The sequence below is a fragment of the Tasmannia lanceolata genome, unplaced genomic scaffold (assembly GCF_043159265.1).
Source record: "Tasmannia lanceolata isolate RefF3 unplaced genomic scaffold, GAP_Taslan_0.1 ptg000020l, whole genome shotgun sequence".
Classification (NCBI taxonomy): domain Eukaryota; kingdom Viridiplantae; phylum Streptophyta; class Magnoliopsida; order Canellales; family Winteraceae; genus Tasmannia; species Tasmannia lanceolata.
In genome coordinates, this window is record NW_027518697.1 from 15,555,910 (window position 1) to 15,573,993 (window position 18,084).

Below are 18,084 nucleotides of genomic sequence, written 5' to 3' on the forward strand. Positions count from 1 at the left end.
TATTTTGATTAAAAGGTGGGAACCGATTCGAGACCTTCAACAATGATTTTGAGTGAGCTTCCTTCCAGCTTCCTTAAAAGGGAGCATCACCTAATCAGATGGGATCAAGTGTAACTTTGAATGGATGTGACCAATACATGAGTAGATCCAATCCAAAGTAGATCTTATGACACTTCTGTCTCTCTTCTTTTTTTCTTAACTATAACAGAGCACTATTAAGTAGAAAAGTCAGCATTTTATCAAATGGACAGAGGTTGCTCCCTTACTAATACACTTTTGTGCACACCCTCGTAGTGAAAGGAAATACATTGAAATTCGGAAAAAAAAATTCATAATTTTTCATGAAATGCTTATTAAGCCAACATAAAAAGGCCAGAGACTCCGGAACCTTAAACCGGCTTTGCCCTCTGATCTTCATTCTATAAGATTGATGAAAAACATTGGTTAAATGAATCTCAAGTTGCCCCGGCATACTCGCCTGAGAAACAATCTCAACAATAAATTTAAAAAAAAAAGTTACAAATGCTTAAAGGGTAATCAATATCCCTGTGTGGTCAGGGAATGAGGAAAATGCTTCTACTGGAAAAGAACAGAAAAAAAAAATCTAATGCAAACCCACAAAAACACCAGCTAGCCTCTTTGATCCCTCAGCAACAACGACAAGATATAACGTCTAGGAATGTATATGGTTTTGCTTTAGCTTCGAGTTCATCGGCCGTGGGTAATGGTTCAATTGTATAGACGCTGCTGCGAGAGCAGCAGAAGTTATAAATATTTCTGCATATACCTCTACTGAATGGATAAACCCTGTCAGGAACCCCCCTGCAAATAAAGAGATGAAATTATATAATTTGCATAAAAAGCAATGACAAGACAATCCTTAAATTCCCACAACAGCACAAAGAGATTGAACAGCCAGAGCTACACTAATTTTCACCATTCAATGCAAACTAAAGCCAAACTGAACATTTATATATGCATACCTTAAATATGTAATGCGTCGCCTCCTTACAAGTTCATATGTAGTCTGATTTGTCAGTACCAGATAGCTACAGAATAATGAACAGGTCAGCTCTTAAGTGTTGGATAAGTGGGTGTGAGAGTTTTGGCTAGATATCACGTAACAAAGAATGGTGAAAAGATGTTGGTGTTCAACAGGGACAACAACTCAACTCGTTCAGTTAAACACTCATGATTTTTCATTACACAGGAACAAAGTCACGCTAATGAGATCATGTAATAACAAAAGGACTCCATCCAAAATAAAATCATTAATTAAGAAATATAGTGATGAAAGTATAATCTAGCACTGCAATTATCCTTCTAAGACAACAAAATATGATCAAGTCATATGAATCTTACCTGTGGAAAAGAAGAAGCAAGAGCAGAAAAATAAGGGAAATACATAAAATAGCCAGAAGCAATATCACAACAGCGTCCTTCCACCTGATCATGCATTCCATTCCAAGATATGGTCAGTCATTATCAAGCATATGGTACAGAATCGCATTCCAATGCAAAAAAAAAAAAAAAATCCAGTAGATCTTCGACCAAATTCTCATAGTGAGATAAATGGCACCTGTAATTGATGATACATCATCACTGTAGCATTCAACGGTTTAGTTCAAGGATCAAACTTTAATCCAAAAGAGAGAACACCGTACCATGCTCTTGGAGTGCTTGACTTCAAAAAAGTGATGTATAAGATACCAGTCCAGATGCACAATATTGTTTCTTCTAAAATGTACCACCTATAACATAAACAACTTAAACCTCTTATTAATGAGGTTTAATTTATCATCAAAATAAAGAATGAAGCTGTACATGAGAGTATTTGTCATATTTATAGCTCAAATTGCACCATGTGTACATTCTTATGGCCCCCTACAATTACAATTGTCGCGCATGTCTGACAACTTAGTAAATATAAATATATTTGAGTAATACATATTGATATAGTATAACACTATTGCGCATGCGATTTTGGTTTATGCATTTCGATCGTTTCGGTTTTGGTTTTGGTGGTGATGGAAACGGAAGCATTTCGGTAGTCCCACGTCAGTTTCAGTGAAAATTTAACCATGACATCAATAACACTTGTAAGCACATGAAACAATCGCTTGGCTACAATATAAATTAAGGAATGTCTAGGGATTAATGTAGTAGCTAGGAACTGATTAGTCTTTTTATATTTTTAGAAATATGTACTTGTAATTTTATCTCATAAAATTCAGATTGACTCATGCATCAACATGGTTTTAAATTTTGTCCGAAATATTTCGATTTCGGCTGCTACCGAAACAAAATCCACCTGGATTTGGAAAGATACCAGATTTCGCCCGAAATTTCAAGATTTCGTTAATGTTTCAGTCAAAAAAAAATTTTTTTTTTTTTTTTTTTTAATGATAACAAAATATGCAACTTTTTTTTCTAATGGTAGCAGATTTCATTTCAAAAGCGATGACTAAGAAAGTCATCAAGGAGAATACAAGGGAGAAGATAGATGAAAAAATAGGAAAAAAAACAAAAAGGGACAAGGATCAAGGAGGCAAGAAATCGAAAAACATGAGACCCTGTTTAGTTACACCTTCCTTTGCCAGGCGATCTGCGACACTATTTGCAGACCTTCTCACATGCAAGAAAATGATCGACGGGCCTTCTATTTTATCCCGGATCTCATCAAAAAAAATGAGGGAATCTCCAAGGTGGGACCGTGGGACGAGAGAACCTCTTAGCCACTTAATAGTATTAAGAGAATCTCCCTCTACAAGAACCTTGTTCAAATCTTCCCTCACCAAGCCTTTTATCCCCTGATGTATAGCTCGGACCTCGGCTTCACTCAAATCTGCAATTCCAATTGGCACAAAATATGCAACTTCTCATATAAAAAACAAAGTTTCGCGTATTTCGACAGAAATCCTGACAAAAATCAACTCCACACCAGAAAAGAGAAGGAAAACGAGATTCCTTTAAGATATTTCTATAAAAACGACAAAAAAAAAAAAAAAACAGTAGCGATGAATCTTACTTGGATTTTGGTCATGATTTAGTATCAAAATGTTTTCGTGATTTTACAAGATTTCGGCAAAAATTTCGTACTGAAAACGAAATATTTCCGTTTCGTTGATGACCGATACCGAAATTTAAACCTAGTGTATCAACTCATCAACTCTTGGCCTAGAGAGAGAGAGAGAGAGGAGTTTAGAGACTTCACGAAGCAATGATTTTAGAAGATGTAAGAATAAGATAATTTCCATGCAAGACCTAATAGGAATCGGAAGTAGCCCCTAAAGGTGTACCAAAGAAGACACAAACGACTCAATCCGAAAGCCTCGGTCGTGATTTGCATGAGGCGGGCAGTGCGAGGCCCACTTGGGAGATCCCCTAGCTGATGCGGGCATTTGTCTTTTTTTCTAGCCGTGAGTGTAGTTAAGTTCACAGTTTTAAATTTCCATTGAAGTAGAAACGAAATGACCGAAATGTAAACGCATCACCGAAACCAAAAGCATGCTGAAAACAAAAAAAAGTGAATTAATGATATACTATATAGTATATGTTACATAATTATGTTTATATAAATTGCATGTTAAATGTCTCTCTCTCTCTCTCTCTCTCTCTCTCTCTCTCTCTCTCTCTATATATATATATATATATATATATATATATATATATATATATATATATATATGTGAGGAAATGGTTTGTGTGCAGCTGCACAGATAAGCTATCTGTGCATGGCTGCACAAACCATAGTGGGGGCCACATTTTTTGGGGGATCCAAAGCATTCATTTGGAAGGCCCTTCCATGGCAGCTGCGCACGCACACTTTTCTGATACGGGCTTCGTGTTCCTGCACTTGAGGGCAGATAAGCTTATCTGCGCTTGAGTGCAAAAAATAGTGTGGGCCCACATTTTTGGGATGATCCAAAGCATTCATTTGGAAGGCCCTTACCTAGATAGGGTGTTTACAAAAAGTTAGATCCATAGGATCATCCTAACCCATCCAAAAGTAGAGGGAAAAAATGGGCAGATTTGTGGACACACAGTGTATGTCCATTTTTCCCTCCACTTTTGGATGGGTCAGGATGATCCTATGGATCTGATTTTTGGTGCACCCTATCTATGGAAGGGCCTTCCAAATGAATGCTTTGGATCACCCCAAAAATGTGGGCCCACATGATTTTTTTGCACTCAAGCGCAGATAAACTATCTGCGCTCGAGCGCAGGAACAATATATGAGAAGTGATATTTACGCCCCTTTTGATTACTAGGGACACCCAGCGCCAGTGTATCAATGACTAAAGGGGGGCTAATGTACTCAACGTCAGAAGAATCCAATGGGTTTGATTGCCACATACACTGGCGCTGGGTGTCCCTGGTAATCAAAAGGGGTGTAAATATCACTTCCCAATCTGATATATATATATATATATATATATATATATATATATATATATATATATATATATATATATGGGGAAAGTGATTGTGAGCGGCCCCTCATATAAGCTTATATGAGGTGACCGTAAAAACATGGTGGGTCCACATTTTTGAGGTGATCTGAACCGGTCATTTGATAGGCCCTGACTTAGATAGGGGTGCCCAAAAAATCAGCTACATAGGATCATCCCAACCCTTCAAATTGTGGAGGTGAAAGAGGGGAAAATGGGTGGCTATAAATTTGCCCACTTACCCGTCCATTTTCCCCCTCTTTCACCTCCACAGTACGAAGGGTTGGGATGATTCTATGGAGCTGATTTTTTGGGCACCCCTTATCTACGTCAGGGCCTATGAAATGACCGGCTCGGATCACCCCAAAAATGTGGGCCCACCATGTTTTTAGCGGTCACCTCATATAAGCTTATATGAGGGGCCGCTCACAATCACTTTCCCCTATATATATATATATATATATATATATATATATATATATATATATGACATATGAAATTTGGCATATACTGAATTATCATGCATGCACAATAGCGCATGTCACTAGGCGTTCGATGTTGTTAAACCATTATGGGTAGGGTTTTTTTTTGTTTTTGGGGGCTTATGTGACGGTTTTTTAGTGTATATTTGTACATATTATAGCACTTCCTAAAGTTTCATGTCAAATGTCCATCATTTACATATCTTTCCATTATTTTACAAGATTTCCATAAAAAAATCCAACCGAAACCAACATGTTTCTATTTCTATACGATTGAAATGCGTACCAAAAATAAAACAAAAATTTCTGATCAAGTATTACATTTCAATTCACTTAATTTCAAGAGGGTTCACTTTTATGTCACTTGACTCACTTAAGTGAACCACGAGGGACCCTAGAGTGATTCTAGGTCCTACAGATCTCGCATACTTTGGATTGCGAAGCTTCAAGTCTAGCTGTGACTCCTAGGAACCCTAGAGTGATTCTAGGTCATCCTTGAATGGCAAAGCTTTTCATTAAGAAGAAGGGGAAATACACCCAGCGACCAAGATGGTCAATACAATGAGGAAAGAAAGAAAATGAAAAGGAAGAAAGGAGAGACAAATATCGCAAATGAAAATGATTCTTGGTCCTCTTCTTCCTCTCTTTTCTTTGGCTTATCTACTTCAGTTCTTGATTTCTCTCAACCTAGTCTTTGTTTGTTGTTCAAGAATTGAGTCTCCCATCAGTCCATCACCTACAACCCAGTCAATAACCATCCCTACTACCGCCTCCCACCTTTTTTCTTTCTATCCTAGTTTTAGTGCAGCTGACGGCCCCACGATCCTTTGTTGATCTTGTTTGTGATATATCCACAAATCCAAGAGACATACATAAATCGTTTTTTCAAGTCCTAAATCATAACCACAGCCCCCATTCTCAAGTCAACAGCCATAAGACCAATCCCTATCCCATCGATCACCCCAGCTGTCTTAGAAATCCAAGAGACCGCCATAAAAGCAGACCACTTTCTTGATCCGTCATAATCCCAAGAACAGTCCTAAATCCCATAACTATTTTCTTAAATCCCCTAGCAATAATCATAAACCCTTTCACAACCGATATACCACCCTAACCCCACTTTCTACCCAATCAGGCACCAAAAACATGTCCCATCTAACAGTCCCGCTACAAAAGTTCCATCTGAACAGTCCCATCAATCCCTCCAACAGTCCATCCAAACAGTCCAACGGTCCCTCCTAACCATCCCAACATTCTACTTATATGATTCCCAGACCCTTACGAAATGTGTCTATTGATACTTTTTGCATCATAACTTTTCAATACACTTTAAACCCCTGCATTTTATCCCTTATACCTGATTAAACTCAGCAGTCCTAATTAAGATTTCCTCCCTAACCAGTCCTACATCAAGACCATGCACATTAGGCATTTTGAATTGTGACAGCCTTCCCGAAATGATAATCTCATGCTTAAATTTGATGGCTCATCATTCAGTAGCGCTCACTAGGATGGCAGTATCTTTTTTCTTTGGAATAGCAAGGTATACGATATTGTTAAACCATTATGGGTAGTTTTTTGGTTATATGATTTTTTTAGTGTGTATATGTGTTTATTCTAGTACTTCCTAAGTTTTATCCTAAATTTCCATCATTTGCATATGTTTCCATTAGTTTACGTGGTTTTATAGGAAATCTACCAAAGTTTTCTACTGAAACCGAAACATTTCTATTGCAATGCCATCGAAACTGAAATTAAAACAATTCTTTGAAGTTACGGCGACTTTGAATAGTCGGCAGTTGTTAGAGGAGGTTGACTCACGGAATATGATAAGTTGGGTATCCCATGCCTTGAGGTTTCTGCGGAGGTGAACTGATTTGCTTGAGGAGATATTTCACATTTGTGATTTATTGCAGATTCTTTTTCAGCCTTGTGAGAAAGGCCAGTGCTGTGGCAGAAGTGCTTGCTGAGATAAGACATGCCTAGAGTTCCACCAATTGGGATGTAGATCGGCTCGCTCATTTCGGGCTTAACAGAGAAGGGATTTTGGGTTTCAATTCTCTTCCTCCTTGAATTTTTTTTTCCCCCTTTTTTCATTTTGTATTTGGATTTCGTTGTAAATTTAGTTTTTGTTCCTTTGTTCTTTTGTATCTGTATTTGTATTTGTAAATTTAGTTGTTGTTCCTTTGTTCCTTTGTTCCTTTTGTATTTGTATTTGTATTTGGGTCTCTTTGTTCCTTTTTGCTCTATGTGGACTAATGAAATTGCAATTCATGGTAATGTTGGTTAAGCACAGCTTTGAAATGGAGATACGTTAAACGAAGATGCTCATTTAGGATGCCAAATGTTAGGAAATGAATCGGCAAAAATAATCTAGAATCAAACGAACCTTAGAGCTTGGATATTATGCTAAAATCTGATAACAAATTGGAAATAGAGATTGCAATCTTTACTCCACCCATAACCCAATATAGAACGACATTAGCAAAGAAATTTAAAAATCTGTAAAAAACTATTGAGTACATGATACAAAACTTACCAAAATCGGCAATGGTTACCCTGACCTATGCATGTCCCAAGCCAAACACAATGATGATCAAATTGAAGAACACATTTGTCACAGTCATGACAATGCTTCGAGCGTGGAGGCTGGAAACACATTAACATAAATTGAGCATCTTAACCATCAATAGTTCAGCAAGCCAACAAGAAATTAGGAATGTATATTTTAGAGTATTGACTCAAATATTCTTAAAATATAACCATAAATACCATTCTATAATTTAATAAATTATAACCATTATATACTTGACGTATAATTAAATATCTCAAATAAAGTAGCAGAACCGTAGCAAGCAAATTTGGATTTTGTAACTAAATCCTATTGTTTGCCAGGTTTATCAACTTTTGGCTTTTGCTTGCCACAGATGAAATGGGCTTATTATAGACATCTACACACAAGGTGATTTATTGCAGATTCCTTATCACTAAATGTGCCTATTATAGTCAGCTATGCACAAGGTGATAGGTTAGGTTACACTTGGAAAAAAAGTTCACAAACTCAAAAAATGATGTAAAATCAAGTGAGCCCACATGATCCTACAATTCAACCATAGAAGAATAATTCTAAAGAAAGATGGTTTTCAGTATTTATCATTCATGGTCACCACCGTCGGAGGGGTGGTTCAAACTTAATTTTGATGGGAGTTCTAAAGGAAATCCAGGGAGGACGGGTTTGGGCGGCTTGGTAAGAGATCATGCGGGTAAAGTCATAATCATGTTCTCCGGGCCGGCTGGAATATGTGATGCAAACGAGGCCGAGGCTAAGGCACTCCTATGTGGATTAAAATGGTATGTTGATCATAATTTGGGTCCACTAATTGTGGAAGGAGACTCTGTTAATACAATAGCATGGGCATCTAACCAGTGCGGTGGGCCTTGGAGACTCGCTTCCATCATAGATGAGATTCAGGACATAGTGCGTTTGCTCAAACCACAGCTGCAGCATAAGAGGAGGACTGCCAACTCAATGGCGAATGGCTTGGCGAAATCGGGTGTGGATCGCCTAACCACTATTTTTGGGGTGGATATACAAGCATTGGAGTGAAATAGATGTAACTGTTGTTTTCCTTGTAATGCCCAAATTGGGGCTCTTCTGGGGACATCTTGTCCCCTGTTTTTTTGCTTTCGGCTTAATCATATTCGTTATCTTTTCAAAAAAAAAATCATGGATACTTTTTGGGAGTTTCAAAGAACTTTAGGGCTTTTAAAAAAAATAAGTTTTAGGACATTTTCGGATTATTAAACAGCAAGTCAATATAATTAGGTCTCTATATATGCTGGTGTCTGAGTTGAGATATTTTTATAGATTAGGGAACATGTCTAAAGTTAGCAGTTTGGGTTAGATTACAAGTTGGAAGTCTTAGTCTTTATCTATACATATGCAGACACCATTTACCATTCATGTCGCTATTCAGGTTATTGTTAGTGTTCACAATCATTGTTTTTTTCTTTCAGCAATGTACCAACAATTCTCATAAGTGCTTAGTGATTTTTTTTTTCTTGGTTTAAACTGCTATTTGCTTCCATATTTGCATATCCATTATATTATTAAATATACATCAAAGTAGAATAAGGCCAGTGCCATTATACATTAGACAAGATGTGCAAATGCTTTAGTCTGCAGAGTTATTTCCATGTCTGAGATAATAGATATCAATTGCATGAATAGAGATCGTAGTCATGTTACATACAAGCCGATTACACATGAGAAAACATAGGAAGTCCATCACTTCATCACATAAAAGGTCACCATGACACCACAGTTCCACATACCAAAAATGAGGCTGAAGTAGGTGATTGTTGACAAAGTCGCTTTGGAAGGATAAGTTTATTCATCTATTGATAGTTGTAAATTTTCCATTGAAACCAACACAAAACAACTGAAATGTTTTTGTTTTCAACCTCACCGAAACCAAACACATAGTGAAAGCAAAACCGGAAGTGCATTAGTGGTATATTATACCAACATGTGATACAGAATTTTTTTTTTTTTGAAATGGTAGTATGGTTTCATTAGATAAGGGAGCGGGCCGAGGAGGACCACTCCCGAAAGTACAAGAGAAACAATAAAAATAAAGATACAAAAAAACTCTCAAGGAGGGAGGAAGTCAAACCACTCCAATGTCATACGACTAACCCCCACCCCCAGCCAAAGAATCCGCCTCCCCATTGGCAGATCTCCGCACATGATTGAAAACAATCGCAGAGCCCGAGATTAGATCATCTATCTCATCAAAGATAGACGAAAATCTCCAAGGAGGCAAACACCGCCCCCTTCAACCATCGAATTACATTGAGTGAATCACCCTCCACAATAATGTGATCCATGCTCTCTCTATCAAGTCTTTTAATACCATGATATACCGCCTTTACCTCGGCCTCCGAGGCATCACATACCCCAAGAGGGCCAGAATAAGCCCACACAACTTCGCTACAATCATCTCGACATAACCCGCCTACCCCAGCTGGGCCGGTTCCCAAAACTCGACCCATCGAAGTTAATTTTGAACATTCCAATAGGAGGAGCCACCCACTGCTGAGCAATCTGAGACCTAGCCTCCCTACTAAAGCAAACTTCTCTCCACCCCTCCCATAAGTCAAAGGCCGAAACGAATCGGAATGCCGGAAGCTGGGTTGCATGGATTCGGATTCGTGTGTCGGGATCCGACACGGATTCGAGGTGTTGGATTCAGTAAACCCCAAAAAGTAGGATTCGTGGATTCGGAAATTTCTAAACAAAATAAATTTTAAAAATTAAATATAATAAATACGTGTATATTCATTAAATAATTTCGGGTGGAGGGTCGAGGCCTTAGAGTTTTAATTAAGAGAGTCGAAGGAGGAAGGTGGCGCTAGGGCTTTTATAACAAGAGTATGGCTCGTGCTTTCAAATAAAAAAAGTTAAGAAGAAAACATAGTTAAAAGGAAAATATATAGGATTCACATTTTCAATGAGACAACAATGAATCGGATTCGCCTGAAAAAAGAGGATTCATGTGGACACGGCTACAATAAGAATCCGGGTGTGTCCCACGCGAATCCAAGTCCAATTCGGGTGTGAAGACATGTCGACGCGGATTCGGCATAGAGGACAAAGAAACCAAGCAACACTGGACATGGATGGATATATAGGATTCACATTTTGAATGAGACAACAATAATGGATTAGATTCACCTGAAAAAAGAGGCTTCATGTGGGACACGGCTACAATAAGAATCCGGGTGTGTCCCACGCGAATCCAAGTCTGATTCGAGTGCAGAAACGTGTCAACATGGATTCGGCATAGGTGGCAAAGAATCCATGCAACACGGGCCGGAAGACATCTTGCCCACGATATAGAGAGGGCAATAATTTTCATATATAGCCAGTACGGAGATTTAGCAACCCCCTCAAAAACTCTAGAATTTCTCTCTTTCCAAATCACACACCATGTTGCAAGCAAACAAATTTTCCACAACAATTTTCCTTTCTTTCTCCACGGCACAAACTCCCATTGATGCATCAAATCTAGAATAGATAAAGGAAAAACCCAAGATATGCCGAGCCTCATAAATATATAGCTCCATATCTAACGAGAAAAGGAACAATGCATGAAGAGATGACCCACAGATTCACCACCATCCAAGCATAGGGGGCAATGGTCCACAAGCAACATACCTCTAAGGAAGTTAATCGTTTGAATCCGATCGCGACAAACCGCCCATTCGAAGATACAAACTCTAGATGGACAATGAAATTTCCATACATTGGCTGAGATAGAGGATACATCGCAAGGCATCAAGAATAAATAAAAAGATTTGACAATGAATAAACTAGAAGATTCCGCAGTCCATACTCTTCTATCCAAACCGGTCCTCTTAATATAGCACCCATCTAGAAGCTTAAGAAATTGGGATACAGACTCTAACTCCCTATCAAAGAAATTCCTCCTAAACATCGGAGACCAAACTAAACTACCCCCATCGCAGACAAAACAATCACAAACAAAAGCCTCTTTATCGGAAGCTACACTATATAGATCCGAGAACACAACCAAAAGAGGATCATCTCCACACCACACATCACTCTAAAATTTAATCATATCCCCCAAATAAACTCTAAACCCAACACACTTGTTAAAAGCATGTGACATTTTCAAAATGTCAAGCCACACGGTCAATCCTTTCTTCTTGAAGCGATTATCAGAAACCCACCTTCCCGGCAAGCATCCATATTTGCTCCCAATGACCCTAACCCACAATTGAGATTGTTCCTCTCCAAACCTCCATAGCCACTTTCCCAACAGTGCATGATTAAATTCTTTAACTCTCCTAATACCCAAACCACCTTTCTTAATAGGGAGGCACACCTTTTTCCAGTTTACCAAGGGAATACCCTTATTCTCATCCTTACCTCCCCCATAAAAACCTACCTTGAATTTGTTCAATCCGCAAAACTACACTAACCGGGCATTTGAACAATGACAAGAAATATATCAGGATATTAGCCAACACCGCCTTGACCAACACAAGTCTTCCCCCTCTAGAAACAAGATTTCTTTTCCACGTCTCCAACCTCCTATCAATTCGTTCAACAACAGGTTCCCACAAAGCTTTATTAGTTCTATCAGCCCCCAGAGGAAGACCCAAATACGTAGAAGGCAAATGATCTAACTGACACCCCAAAATTTTAGCCAGATCAAGGGCCTCTTCCTGCAGGATGTTTAAAGAATACAACCTAGACTTGTGAAAATTGGATCTCTGAACCGTAATCAGCTCATAACATCTAAGGGAAGATTTCAAATTGAGCACTTGATTCATTTACGGTTCGCAAAATAGGAGAGTATGATCTGCAAATTGAAGATGAGACACCTCAACTTTCTCACTTCCTATTTTAAAACTGTTGAAAAGGCCCATCCCACTCCCTTTATACATCAATCGACTAAGGGTCTCTGCCACAATGACAAACAGAAAAGGGGACAAGGGATCTCCCTGCCTAAGACCTCATGATGACTTAAAGAAACCTTTAGGAGACCCATTAATCAGCATGGAGAACCACGCAGAAGAGACACAAGCCCTGATACAAAATTATATTTATATGAATGGCATGTGAAATGTGATGCATGTATTATGTATAAATATTTAAATCAATTACATATAAAATGTGGGATATACTGAATGATAATACATGCACGACAGCACATGTCACTAGGCTTTCTATATTGTTAAACCATTATGGGTGGTTTTTGCTTATGCGGTAGTTTTTTTTTTTAGCATGTTTTTTTTTCAAGCACTTTCTAAAAGTTCATCTTAAATGTCGATAATTTGCATATGTTTCCTTAATTTTATAGGATTTCCACCAAAATTTCCATTCAAAACCAACATATTTCCAATTCCATCATGACAAAAACAATATCGAAATCAAAACTTGAAACCTTGATTGCACAAGCTAAGAAGAATAGATAGCCATACTACCTCCTAACACTAGAAGTCAAAACTCAACTTAATGGATCTCACTTAGTAGTCAGAAGTTTGCAGCAAACATGCATCTAAGCTTGTAACAACATGATATTGAGGAATGCAGAGTGATATCAACCTCTATACAGTGAGAACATCAACTTATGGGATAAACTATATTCCCAAGCTCAACAATATATGGAATCATACAAGCATACAAAAGAAGAATATAAAAATGTAGTACCTGCACTACATTACAATAGGTGCAAGTCCAATTTCTGCCACAACCAAGAGGAAGGAGTTAGTGACATATTGTATGAAGTATCATCCTACTTTCAAGCAGGAGAAATCAAGGTTTTAAATTTCGGCCAAAATACCGAAAATTTCGGATTTCGGTCTAGATCGACACTGAAAGTACATAGATTTGGTGTCGGCCCAGATTTCGGCCAAATTTAAAATTTGAATTTTTTTTATTTTTTATAAAATTTCCACCCTTTTTCAAAAAAAATTTACTGAAATTTCAGTAAAAATTTCCTAGAAAAATGATTTTTTTTTTTTTTTTTTTTTTTTTTTTTTTGCATAATTTCGTCCGAAACTGACATTTCAATCCTTGGGAGAAATCTATATATTGATCATATATTCTGGGTATGCATATATGTTTTGACATGTAATTAAAGCACAAAACAAAAAAGGGTACAACATGACAATGTCGAATATTTAGAGAGCACTTGTTTGAAACAATGGGGGCACAAAATGTCACTTTCACATAGCCTTCCCTAGTGGATTATGCCATTTTGTGAAGTATTAACCCATTAAGACACACCAAGATAACTACCTAGTTGTCTACCAATGCCAGGCTAACATTAGGTAATGTATAGGTGTTATTGATACTTCTTATAAGACCGCATTACTTGTACATGAACGCATGGATAGTAAACAACCAAATACTCATGTTTCCAAAGGATTATAATAAAGTATAAAAAAAGCTCTAAAAAATTTGTCTACCTGCTAGATGATCCATGAGGGTACATATCCATCACTAGCTTTACCCACGAAGTAGTATTCGTTCCAGGAATATTTCTTCCCGGCTGCTGACCCTCCAAAGGGGTAATCATGTTCCCATTTTTGCTTGAAGCAGATTGCCTTTTCTTGATCACCAGAGAAGTAAATAAGTACTAAAATGTACTAACATATCAATGCCTCGCATTCTAAATGCATCATAATACTAAAACTTATACAATTACTACTTGAAAATAGAAATCTAAAAGTCCAGTTATAACAAGCTGCTCATACTTTGAAGTCTTTGTTGCCTCCCTAAAAGTGGCTTGTGATTCATTCCCAGCCCTCATTGCATCAAGGACATACCTAACATAAGAGAAATGCAAGAAAATATAGGAAAAACACCTTCCATTATCTATCAGGATACTTAAATGGGATTTCTAGGTCACCGAAAACAAGCTTGGTATCACAATTACCCTGGAGAAGAACCTGAAGTAACAAAATATTGAATTAATGTTGCAGCGAACAGCACCAAGTATATTGCAGTGTACCTGAAAATTAGGAGAAATTAAGGACACGACTTTAAGCAATGTATAGAAGGGAAATATTGAATCAGCCCTAGACCCAAAATTTGTGTATGCACTTAATAGAGAAGGTTTAGATAAAATATACAGCTCTAACTTAGCCCAAACAAGTCAATTAGCGATGAACCAGATACATGCAAAGCAACAGCAACTACAATGTTAAATTCTAAACTCAACTTTTAGGATCTGTAGTTGCTGGCTTCTGAGAATGTTGTTATGTACAGGAGAAATTTTGGCTGGAAAATATGAAATTGTTTCACCTGCGTCATGAAGTAGTGTGTCGCCCAGAAATCAGCCTTTCACATTTTTGTGAAGGACTGAGATTAAAAAATATGTTTTATAATGAGATTAATCTTAACCCATCACAGAAAAGAAAACGGATGATTTTGGGAGACGCATTTAGTCGTGGCAGAGGCAAGTTTTAAATTTCGGTTTCAGTTTCGGTTTTAGTCGCCACGGAAACATAAATGTTTCGGTTTTGGTTGGACATTTTGGTGAAAATCCTGTAAAATCAAGGAAACATATAAAAACATATGCAGATGATAGAATTAAAATATGGAACTTAGGGAAATGCTAGAATAAGCATAAATACACACTTCGAAACCATCTGATAAGTAAGACAATCATCCATAAACCATAATAGTTTAAAACATCAAACACATGATAACATGCACCGTCGAACATCATAATTAAGTACGTACCAAATTTCAAATGTAATTAATATAAATATTTATACATAATAAATGCACTACATTTTGCATGCAATACATATAAAAATAATTATGCAATACATACTAATATAGTATACCACTATTACACCTTTTTTTGAATGGCACATACCACTATTACACTTACAATTTTGGTTTATGTATTTCGGTCGTCTTGGTTTCAGTTTTGATGGGGATGGAAATGAAAACATTTCAGTCTTTTCGTGTCAATTTCGGTGTAGATTTAAAACCATGAACGGAGGTGAAACGACCTTGGAAAATATAACAAGGGTCTGTCTGGTTGCACCAAAAATGGGGAAAATAAAAGTTAAAAAATATTTTCCTTTTCATAGGTTGGTTGCCATATACTATTCACATGACGCTCCTTGGCAAGACAAGTTTTCCCTTAGGCATTAGGAGAAGTGTTCAAAGAGGTTTGTCCGCTTAGTAGGACATCATGTGCAATTTACTCACGTAGAGAGAGATATTAATACGGAGGCAGATATATGACTAGGGAGGGGTGACTAAACTTTGTCTTATCATTAAGGGCCATATGTCATTATAAGACTGAGCTCACAATGTTATTTTATATTGATGTGGCAACTTTGTCCTGTGTTGTTTCGTCCTCTTGATTATATCAACAGGGACATCATACATCTTTTTCCTTTTATCCTATATAAAATTTCAGTGAGTAACGTACAGTTAAAAATAAATTACCAAAAGTTTAGATTAGAATTTACTCAACTGAATGTGGAAACATTCACAAAATTAAAAAGACGTCTGAATGAGAAATGTACAAGAAGATAATCTTCATCATTCTCCCCAAAAACAGCACTTAAAAATTCACATATCAAAGAAAAAAGAATGAACAGTTAACATGGAAGTAAGAGCAAGCAGTACCAGTGACTACATTTCCAATAGGGGTATGCATGTCCAACTGAACAGCTAAGTAAAATAGTGCTACAGCACTCTTAAGGTAAAGAAACACATGAAAAAGGTAATCAAAAGACTGACTCAAAAACAAGGTATCAAAGATGATCTAATACCACCCACTAGTATGACTCTGTCTTTCTAGCTGTGGACATAAACATTAGCCGGATGGCAAAGTTGGCTCAATGGAGTTTAATTACCACAACATAACTAATTGATCCTTCTCCAATTAAGCATATTTTGATGCAAGATCATCAATATATGATCAAGCAATTGGCCTATCAGTATAGGTGTTTAACCCAAAAATAATAATTGAATTTAACAACCCAACTAAGTTAATTCAATCCATTTAGTATCTATAACACAATCACATAACGCAGATTGTCCACTGACCAAAGAAATGTCAACCCAACCTAGGAAGTGGCAGTCTCGAACACATTTAGAAGAGGTACCATCTCGTGCTGACAATGTCATTAAGCCCCTAATGGGATTGCTGGAATTTCGTGGAAAAGTTTGGAAAGGAAAAATATTTGTAAAATTGCCTACTTGTTTTACCCATGAAAGAATAACTTTGAAATAACCCTATTAAATTTTTATTTAGAGGGACCTTCAATTTATGATGATATTCCTCTAAATCAACCATAATCATATTATTTCCCTCTAAATTGTGTAAAGAAAAAAAAATTCCCAAGAAAAAATGTTCCATCAGAAATGTTTTTCTTGCAATCCAAACACAGTGATCCAAATCAAACAGCATTGGATTTTTTGTTAGCTGTAATCTTCTCATAGACTAGAAGTCCAAAAGAAATGAAAATTTAACTCGTTGGGCACTCAATAACTCCCCTTATTTTGTCTACTCTGCCAAAAAAAAAAAAAAAAAAAAAAAATCTGCAAATATGAATTCCAAAAAATGAACAGTCCCACTAAGATACCATGAACGAGACAATAAAAAAAGTGCCTAAACAATTAGAAGGAGGGCCTAATTTAAACCCAAAAAATAATAATAATAATAAATAAGAAGAAGTGCCTAAACAAAAAAGATAAAAATCAAAGCAGGAGAAAAAGGAAATGGGTTTTAAATACCATGGTTCCTTTCGAGTTTTATATATCAAATCTCTGTCAAAGAGAAACAAAGCACCCACAAAGATCAAGTGCAAAGCTACCAAGGCCACTTTTAGACCCCATGAAGATCTCCTTACTGAAACCCACAATCAAAAACAAAAAAAAATCAAAAACAATTGAAAGGGCCAATCAATCTAAAAAGAACAAAAAGACCCAAATCAAGAAAAGTGACCGTTGAATATACCTGGATCTGATAGGCATGGAAAGATTTGAAAGCATCTTTGTGAGACTTGCTCGCTAGGGCGGCAAAAACCCACCATCGTCATTGAAATCTTCTCATCAGAAAATACCCAGAAGAGAAAAATGAGTAGAGAATAGGCCTAGAAAGCTCGTTATACAGAGACCCTTTTTCTCCTTTTCTGAGGCCCAGATGAGCCAGGAGGGAACAGTTCTTCGTGTTTATGGGAGAATTGATTTATTCGCCCCCATTACTTCCTCAGGACACCCCCAATGTAGACTGTTGTGTATCTATTATTTTTTTTCGGTTACTGGAGTGTATCTATGACTGCTCTTTTTTTACTACATGTGGCGGCCAGGGGAAGAAATAGGTGGGAATATATCATTTACCAAATTTTATTCAGGAAATGATTTCTGCACTCCAATGTCTTGATAAACAGGCGCTTCAATTTTTATCATGTAGTATTTAAAGGGCTGTCAGATGAATATTACGGTTTTCAAAAAGGTCTTAAAGACCTTTAAATACTACACAACAAACAAGTGGAGCGAATGTTTATCAAAACAATGGAGTGCTGAAATCATTACCTTTTATTTATAGAGTGTTTGGGTTGGGCCCACCTGAGTTAATATCAGC

The 18,084-nt window shown here is 37.1% G+C and overlaps 1 protein-coding gene across 2 annotated transcripts; it reads right to left on the minus strand.

The window, feature by feature from the left end:
• Window positions 1-350: 350 nt before the first annotated feature.
• LOC143854140 (DHHC-type zinc finger family protein) lies at window positions 351-17,797 on the minus strand. 2 transcript variants are annotated; one of them, XM_077363945.1, is made up of 11 exons: window positions 17,458-17,791; window positions 17,235-17,349; window positions 14,407-14,481; window positions 14,225-14,296; window positions 13,937-14,074; window positions 13,176-13,209; window positions 7,473-7,582; window positions 1,665-1,751; window positions 1,363-1,446; window positions 984-1,049; window positions 351-822 (listed from the first exon to the last, which is right to left on the minus strand). In XM_077363945.1, the coding sequence occupies exons 1-11, from the start codon at window positions 17,537-17,539 to the stop codon at window positions 648-650; spliced, it is 1,038 nt and encodes a 345-aa protein (XP_077220060.1). In that variant the 5' UTR covers window positions 17,540-17,791; the 3' UTR covers window positions 351-647. The 2 variants fall into 2 exon arrangements, with proteins under 2 accessions (XP_077220060.1, XP_077220061.1); XM_077363946.1 differs by lacking the exon at window positions 1,665-1,751 and having other exon boundaries at window positions 17,458-17,797.
• Between the last annotated feature and the right edge of the window lie 287 nt (window positions 17,798-18,084).

Excerpts from the sequence above, each read along its gene's own strand:
- LOC143854140 (XM_077363945.1), bottom strand. The coding sequence starts at position 17,539 with ATGACGATGGTGGGTTTTTGCCGCCCTAGCGAGCAAGTCTCACAAAGA. Across the intron at positions 14,297-14,406 it reads ACTTCAGGTTCTTCTCCAGG|GTATGTCCTTGATGCAATGA; the intron begins GTAATTGTGATA and ends CTCTTATGTTAG. Across the intron at positions 823-983 it reads CGACGCATTACATATTTAAG|GGGGGTTCCTGACAGGGTTT; the intron begins GTATGCATATAT and ends CTTTATTTGCAG.